This window comes from Oncorhynchus gorbuscha, linkage group LG13 (assembly GCF_021184085.1).
Source record: "Oncorhynchus gorbuscha isolate QuinsamMale2020 ecotype Even-year linkage group LG13, OgorEven_v1.0, whole genome shotgun sequence".
In the NCBI taxonomy this organism is placed as follows: Eukaryota; Metazoa; Chordata; class Actinopteri; order Salmoniformes; family Salmonidae; genus Oncorhynchus; species Oncorhynchus gorbuscha.
In genome coordinates, this window is record NC_060185.1 from 52257160 (window position 1) to 52266474 (window position 9315).

General features: G+C 41.5%; 1 protein-coding gene across 10 annotated transcripts in view; it reads left to right on the forward strand.

The window, feature by feature from the left end:
• Positions 1 to 6456, forward strand: part of LOC123993121 (dedicator of cytokinesis protein 10-like) — a 185925-nt gene extending 179469 nt beyond the window's left edge. For all 10 annotated transcript variants that reach the window (XM_046294930.1, XM_046294931.1, XM_046294927.1 and 7 more), the window contains 3 exons: positions 505 to 605; positions 4478 to 4616; positions 5310 to 6456. In XM_046294930.1, the coding sequence (XP_046150886.1) occupies positions 505 to 605; positions 4478 to 4616; positions 5310 to 5357 (288 nt within the window). In that variant the 3' untranslated portion in view covers positions 5358 to 6456. The remainder of the gene's footprint in view (positions 1 to 504; positions 606 to 4477; positions 4617 to 5309) is intronic.
• Positions 6457 to 9315: the final 2859 nt, after the last annotated feature.

The following is a 9315-nucleotide window of genomic DNA, read 5'->3' on the forward strand; positions in this document are numbered from 1 at the left end:
CCGTTTTCCTAAATAAAAATGTTCGCTGGGGGCCTCACGAGAACAGTGCTTGATTTATAAATCGGGAGGTACCAAACAAAAAGCAAGCATGAGAGGGGCGGGGGCTCTGAGGTACCGGAATGCATGGGGGGAAAAAACACCTTTATAATTAATAGATTTTTATTAAATGTTTTACATTTCTAGTATACTGACCAGTGATTACAGCACTGGTCAGTATACTAGTGATTCAGACATTTCATAAAAATCTACTAATTATATACAAATATTTACAAAATGTAAAGGAGCTCTCTGCCTAAGTGACCTCATGGGGCTATGGCAACCACAGAATTCGCATTAGCTTCTAGCATCACTATTAGCATTACTGTCTTGCATCTTTAGCATTTGCCTCTTGCATCACTAGCATTAGCCTGTTGCATTATTAGCATTACCCTCAGTTCTCATTTCTTCTTACTGCGGTGTCTGTTGAAAATGGTACAGGTGAATAACCATGAACTTACCTCACAGGTCAATGCAGGGCCCATGGCCTATGCCCGAGCCTTCCTGGAAGAGAAAAATGCCAAGAGGTACCCCGACAACCAAGTCAAACTGCTCAAGGAGATTTTCAGGTATTCATCACAACACTTCTCCTGATTTATGCACCACTTAGCATATGCTTTTATCCAAAAGGTAAATGTTTAGTATAGTTATGTTTAGGGCTGTTGCGGTGACTGTATTACCGCCACACTAGTGGTCACGAGTCATGAAGGCAGTCAAATTCCATGTGACCTTTTAGTCACAGTAATTAGGCTTCTCCAAGCTCTGATGCTGCTGATGGTCGCTAGTAGCCTCCCAAACTTGCTAACTGTCTGGTACTCCGCACTCTATTGTCCCCCTAATCACTTTGACATCAATGCAAATGTAATGGAGAATCTAATCAAACTCTTCATGAGAGCCCATGAGCTCATGTTGCGCGACATTTATATAGGCAATGCAACTGCGGAGAAAACAGAGTGATGGCTATTAAAATGATCCCATCAGCTTTCTATAGGCTGGGCCTACTATATTTATTTTTCAACTTTCCTAAAATTAAGCAAATATTAAGCACATTGCTTATCTTTACAAATGGAGTAATAGCCTACCTGGCTGGCAGGAAAATGAACGACAGGAAAACCGTCCTCCATTCGCTATTTAGATTATTTTAAATGATTGCTTAGGCACTATCTTTGAAACTGTAGGCTATTTTTGCAAAACTCTACTCACTAACCACAAAACCTTCAATCTAACCAGCAAACAATTCTGGCAAAACTCTTCAAACAAAGCGTCAATACATTACACACAAACCATAATTTGAATAAGCACACGAAGCACCAACTGTGCACTGATAGTATAAATGAACACTTGTGTGGCTTTTTCTTTTTCTGTGTGCAGGACATAGCAGTGTGCAATAAAGTTTTGTCATACGTGTAGTAAACACACATACACACAGGTATCCAAATGTGTAAAGTAAGGATGTGTATTCTGAACACAACACACTATCAATACAAATAAGAGGAAAAAGTTTCGTTTTTTTTTCTCAGAATGTTCTAAAACTCCTCAAACAACAAAAGCGCAGTAAGAGAAAACAAAAACATTTGTGCTCGGGGAAAAAAAGAACAGAAAAAAAATGAGGCTACATCTCGCCGCCTTTGTGGATCTGGCCATAAGACTTCGTTCATATCACATGCGATGTGGTCTTGAGCTAGGCGGCGTGGAAAGTATGGCCTGGAGTGCCGTATCCAAGCCTGGCATGACCCCTGATCGACGTCTCCACAAGCCTCCTCCATTGCCTGTGGAAGGGGTATGCGTTGGTGGGGCTGGCGATCATAAACCTGCCAATGCCATGCAGAGAGGCGCGCAGTTTCGTCCCGGATGTGTTTGTCTTCATTGTAGCCTGTGAGGAAAGACCCGATCATGTGAGATGGAAAGCGATGTGAGTGAGAGGTGCTTCGGAGCAGGCAGCACATAGGAAGAAGGGCTGTAAAAGGAATGGATTTTTTAAGGGTGTAATTATGGCCACACAAAGGGGATGCCGCTGGAAAACTCGAGACATTATCAAGTGTGCACAGCTTGTACAAATGTGCACTGACGACGTTTGTACAGCCTGTAAAAAAAACAAAGCATAGATCATGGACTTTTTTCAAATCATTGGAGTCGCATCATGCAGCCTTAAAATGTATCAAAAATCAAAACATATAGCCCAACGTTTGTAGAACAACCAAAGTTACATTAATAACTCAAAAGCATATAAACTCAGCAAAAAAATAAATGCCCTCTCACTGTCAACTGTGTTAATTGTCAGCCAACTTATTAACATGTGTAAATATTTGTATGAACATAACAAGATTCTACAACTGATACATAAACTGAACAAGTTCTTCAGACATGTGACTAACATAAATGGAATAATGCCTCTCTGAACAAAGGGGATGGGGGCTCAAAATCAAAAGTAACAGTCAGTGTCTGGTGTGGCCACCAGCTGCATTAAGTACTGCAGTGCATCTCCTCCTCGTGGACTGCACCAGATTTGACAGTTCTTGCTGTGAGATTTTACCCCACTCTTCCACCAAGGCACCTGCAAGTTCCCAGACATTTCTGGGGGGAATGGCCCTAGCCCTCACCCTCGGACCCAACAGGTCCCAGACGTGCTCAATGGGATTGAGATCCGGGCTCTTCGCTGGCCATGGCAGAACACTGACATTCCAGTATGGCTGGTGGCATAGTAATGCTGGAGGGTCATGTCAGGATGAGCCTGCAGGAAGGATACCAGATGAGGGAGGAGGATGTCTTCCCTGTAACGCACAGAGCGAATGCTTGCAGATTGCTTGAGATTGCTTGCAATGACAACAAGCTCAGTCCTGTTGATGCTGTGACACAACGCCCCAGACCATGACGGACCCTCCACCTCCAAATCGATCCCGCTCCAGAGTTCAGGCCTCGGTGTAACGCTCATTCCTTCAACGATAAATGCGAATCCGACCATTACCTCTGGTGAGACAAAAGTATGACTCGTCAGTGAAGAGCACTTTTTGCCAGTCCTGTCTGGTCCAGTGACGGTGGGTTTGTGCCCATAGGTGACATTGTTGCCAGTGATGTCTGGTGAGGACCTGCCTTACAACAGGCCCACAAGCCCTCTATCCAGCCTCTCTCAGTCTGCGGGACAGTGTGAGCACTGATGGAGGGATTGTGCGTTCCTGGTGTAACACGGGCAGTTGTTGTTGCCATCCTGTCCCTGTCCCATAGGTGTGATGTTCGCATGTACCGATCCTGTGCAGGTGTTGTTACAAGTGGTCTGCCACTGCGAGGATGATCAGCTGTCCTCCTGTCTCCCTGTAGCGCTGTCTTAGACGTCTCACAGTATGGACATTGCAATTTATTGCCCTGGCCACATCTGCAGTCCTCATGACTCCTTGCAGCATGCCTAAGGCACGTTCACGCAGATGACCAGGGACCCTGGGCATCTTTCTTTCTGTGTTTTTCAGAGTCAGTAGAAAGGGCACTTTAGTGTGCAAAGTTTTCATAACTGTGACCTTAATTGCCTACCGTCTGTAAGCTGTTAGTGTCTTCACGACCGTTCCACAGGTGCATGTTCATTAATTGTTTATGGTTCATTGAACAAGCATGAAGATCTGTGAAGTCATTTGGATTTTTACAAATTATCTTTGAAAATAGGGTCCTGAAAAAGGGACATTTATTTTTTTGCTGAGTTTAGTACCTAATTCTTTGTTAACCGCTCAGTACAGAATAGCTGCATGTGCGCTATCCCTGAAATCATTTGGAGAAAATATCCTTTCTATTTTATTCAGCTTTGTTCAATTGTATTCTTCATACTATAAAATAATATAAAATGATGCCACGGAATTCTAAGGAAATCTTGACAGCTAATGTAGCCAACAGCCATATGGCATAGCCAGATCAGGACCCAACATAAGGACAACTCGGAGTATGCTGTTCTGTTCTACTGAAATAGACTACATTGTCTTCTTCATGTTTCTTTAGGCATGTCTAAAAATAAATCATGGGTTTATTATGAAGGTGTAGGCTATATTACATGGATTTATTTGACTTTTAAAAATGTAGATGTTCCAAAGGTCTGCATCAGTGGCTTGTAGGAAGCCAGGAGATGCTAAATGTTTTTATATTAACGGTTGTTTTTATATTACCGTGAGACCAACAGTTATTTGCCTGACAATCACCAGCTGGTGAAATGTCGTGACCACCACAGCCCTAGTTATGTGACCCCAGTGGGAATTGGATCCACGAACTTGGCGTTGCTAGAGCCACACTTTTACCAACTGCGCCACACATAGATCAATGATGCATTTGACAAGTCTTCAGCAAAAGGGTTGGGGTCAATTCAGGTCAAGATAACTAGAACCCAGAGTTTTTCCAGATCAAGTCACATGGTCAGGAAAACTCTTGGCCCTCATAGTGCCCTAACATGCTCTGTTTGGCCCTGAAGGCAGTTTGCAGAGGCGTGCGGCCAGGCGCTGGATGTCAACGAGCGGCTGATCAAGGAGGACCAGCTGGAGTACCAGGAGGAGATGAGAGCCCACTACAGGGACATGCTCACAGAGCTCTCCACCGTCATGAATGAGCAGGTCTGCGGAACCGCCCCGAAACATTGAAACGGTTGTTTCTTTAGACAACCGAGGCTGTATGCATCAAATGTCTCAGAATAGGAGTACTGATCTAGGATCAGCTTCCCCCCCACCCCCGTCCATGTTATCTTGTTCATTGTGATGTTTAAGGAAAACAAACCCTAAGTCAGCACTCCTATTGTGAGAAGCTTGATACATTCGGCCAATGGGCTGTTCAGTCATTAGCCTAGCTACTTACAGTACTAACCTTCAGGCTCTTCATGTCAATGTCTTTGTTTACTTTCGTGTGGTACAGTTTTGTTCTCACGTCATCACTCTTTTTAATCCGTCATTACTTTCTCTGATATAATTTTTACACATGAGCTTTTGCTGGATGAGCTAGAGTTTTGTCTCTTCGTCTCATCTCTTTGTTCCTTTGTTCTCTTTCATTGGATCCCAGCTGCATAGACAACTCCTCTCATTCAGTTTCTGCTCCTCCTTCTAATATCTCCCTCACTATCGTTTCTAAGACTGGCACGTCACACAACCCCCCCCCCACTTTACCATACCAGGCACTGTGCTGTGCATTATACTAACCTCTCAGCATATATGTGTGTGCGTGCTTGGTCGCATCATACATTCATCAGATGTCAGATGTCTGTTTGTGTGATTTGAAAGATGAATTGACTATCTATGTCTCTCCTCCATGCCAAGATCCCTCACACAAGACCACCGGGAACAGAACGACACAGCGCCTTCTGAGCAGCCAATAGGCATGCTGGAATCTGACAGTGCCCAGGAGGACATGTTTACCCAAAATGGCTCCTGGTGAGGAGACGTCGTTCTTCCTCCTGCCAGGAATTATACAGAAAGGATCAGGGGACTGGAACTGTGACTTTATGGGAACTGGGGGGAAAAAGGGAAGTGGATGGGGAAGTCCAGAAGTCTGTAGACTTTGGTCATGGTAGTCTGGAGTTGTGGTAGTCTGTCGTCCCGGTAGTCTGCAGTCCTGGTGATGATGATGATGTTCAGTAGAACAGGCTGCTGTACTCTTACTTTGTTTTGTTTTTAAGGATCAATCCATGTTTGCACTCCCCTGCCGACCACCTCGTCTCCTTACTCTGTACACACACACCCAGACAGCACATGCCTTCTCTCCCCAGCCCCATCCCTTTAGAAAATTGTGACCTTAATGAGCTTGAGGTGTGTTCAACAGAGCAAAAGTTTGCTTGTAATTCTGGTCACAACAATTTGTCCATATTCTGTTGGTTATATTTATGCTGCAAATGCTTGCCACCTGGGGTAAGCAATTCCAAAAGGTATTGTAAAATGACAGTTCAAGGAATTCTATAAAGGAAATTAAGGGTCACGTTCAGAAGCCAAACATTGTTGAATGATGCAGATAGAAATACTATGGATTCAGCCAACATAAATCATTCTATAAGGCAGAGAGACATGTTTTATTCCACATCATTTATTTCTATCGGAATATTCCACAACGTTGTGTCCTGCTGAACAAATGAACATGTAGCCTACTTCTTGTTTGATTGAACACACCTCGAGTTCCTGTTTGAATGTAGAACAACTCCACATAGCTACTTTGTATCCTAACATTCTGGAATTCCCAGCTCACAGATTTTCGAATTGAAAGTTTGTTTTATAACATTTTTATGATTGATAATGTTGTTATTATTATTTACTGTACTGTTTTAAATTGTAAATAAGAATTATTAATATTTAAAAAAATATATGATTTTTTGTTTGGCTAAATAAAAACAAGAATGAACAAACTAATGTTTTATGTATAACATTGTAATAAAATTTGTTAACGTCCATAAACCACAGGGTAAGTGAAAATTAATCTCTAGTAGTATGTTTCTTTACATACATACATACATACATACATACATACATACATACATACATACATACATACATGCATGCATGCATGCATGCATACATACATACATACATACATACATACATACATACATACATACATACATACATACATACATACATACATACATACATACATACATACATACATACTGTACATACATATATACATACATACTGTACATACATACTGTACATACAGTTGAAGTCGGAATTTTACATACACTTAGGTTGGCGTCATTAAAACTTGTTTTTCAACCACTCCACACATTTCTTGTTAACAAACTATAGTTTTGGCAAGTCAGTTAAGACATCTACTTTGTGCATGACACAAGTAATTTTTCCAACAATTGTTTGCTGACAGATTATTTCACTTACACTGCTCAAAAAAATAAAGGGAACACTAAAATAACACATCCTAGATCTGAATGAATGAAATATTCTTATTAAATACTATTTCTTTACATAGTTGAATGTGCTGACAACAAAATGACACAAAAATTATCAGTGGAAATCAAATGTATCAACCCATAGAGGTCTGGATTTGGAGTCACACTCAAAATTAAAGTGGAAAACCACACTACAGGCTGATCCAACTTTGATGTAATGTCCTTAAAACAAGTCAAAATGAGGCTCAGTAGTGTATGTGGCCTCCACGTGCCTGTATGACCTCCCTACAAGAAGCCACTGCTTCAAAACCACCATAAAAAAGCCAGACTACGGTTTGCAACTGCACATGGGGACTAAGATCATACTTTTTGGAGAAATGGTCTCTGGTCCTCTGGTCTGATGAAACAAAAATAGAACTGTTTGGCCATAATGACCATTGCTATGTTTGGAGGAAAAATGGGGAGGCTTGCAAGTCGAAGAACACCATCCCAACCGTGAAGCACGGGGGTGGCAGCATCATGTTGTGGGGGTGCTTTGCTTCAGGAGGGACTGGTGCACCTCACATAATAAGATGGCATTATAAGGCAGGAAAATTATGTGGATATATTGAAGCAACTTCTCAAGACATCAGTCAGGAAGTATAAGCTTGGTCGCAAATTGGTCTTCCAAATGGACAATGACACCAAGCATACTTCCAAAGTTGTGGAAAAAATGTCTTAAAGTCAAGGTATTGGAGTGGCCATCACAAAGCCCTGACCTCAATCCTATAGAACATTTGTGGGCAGAACAGAAAAAGTGTGTGAGAGCAAGGAGGCCTACAAACCTGACTCGGTTACACCAGCTGTCAGGATAAATGGGCCAAAATTCACCCCACTTATTATGGGACACTTGTGGAAGGCTACCCGAAACGTGTGACCCAAGTTAAACAATTTAAAGACAATGTTACCAATTACTAATTGAGTGTATGTAAACTTCTGACCCACTGGGAATGTGATGTAAGAAATATAATATAATAATATATGCCATTTAGCAGACGCTTTTATCCAAAGCGACTTACAGTCATGTGTGCATACATTCTATGTATGGGTGGTCCCGGGGATCGAACCCACTACCCTGGCGTTACAAGCGCCATGCTCTACCAACTGAGCTACAGAAGGACCATAAAAGCTGAAATAAATCAGCTGAAATAAATCACTACTATTATTCTGACCTTTCACATTCTTAAAATAAAGTGGTGATCCTAACTGACCTAAGACAATGAATTTTTACTAGGATTAAATGTCAGGAATTGTGAAAAATTGAGTTTAAATGTATTTGCCTACGGTGTATGTAAAACTTCCGACTTCAACAGTATATATATTTTTTCATTATTCCATTCTCTCATTGAAGTTATAATCATATTACATCAGGCCTACACTGTCTTGGCGTTTGTCAATATAGTTTACCACCAAACTATTTTACAATGCATGTTGTAATAATAATATATGCCATTTAGCAGACGCTTTTATCCAAAGCGACTTACAGTCATGTGTGCATACATTCTACGTATGGGTGGTCCCGGGGATCGAACCCACTACCCTGGCGTTACAAGCGCCATGCTCTACCAACTGAGCTACAGAAGGACCAACTGTTTTAGTAGTTATTACCTTTACCTTAAACATAGTCATACTTTCAGTTATTCAGACTTAGTGTGCATCACTTTGCCCTGCATAGAAGCTTCCTGTGCTGCTCGCTGGAAAAACAAAGTTGTAGGGTGTAATTACAGGCTTCCCTATCACAAATGCCCCTAGTCACGGCTTAAAATGGTCTACATTTGTACAAATTCCAGTCACAATTCTTAAAGCTGTTTTTACCAGAAAATCGGTATCGCGTTTTAATCATCTGATTACAGTGCCTCAAGAAAGTATTCATACCCCTTGACTTATTCCACAGTTTGTTGTTTTTGCTGATTTAAAAAAATGCATTAAATATTTTTGTCACCCATCTACACACAATACGCCGTAATGACAAAGTGAAAACAATGTTTTTAGATTTTTTTGGGGGGCACATTTATTGAAACACCCCTGAGTCAATACATCAGAATCCCTTTTGGCAGCGATTACACCTCTGATTCTTACTGGGTAAGTCTCTTAAGAGCGTTGCACACCTGGATTGTATATTCTTCAAGCTATGTCAAGTTGGTGCTTGATCATCTGGACAGCCATTTTCAAGTCTTGCCATAGATTTTCAAGCAAATTCAAGTCCAAACTGTAACTAGCCCACTCAAGAACATTGCATGTTGTCTTGGTAAGCAACTCCAGTGTAGATTTGGCCTTGTATTTTAGGGTATTGTCCTGCTGAATGATGAATTTGTCTCCAAGTGTCTGTTGTTGGAAAGCAGACTGAAGCAGGTTTTCCTTTAGAATTTTGCCTGTGCTTAGCTCTATTCCAT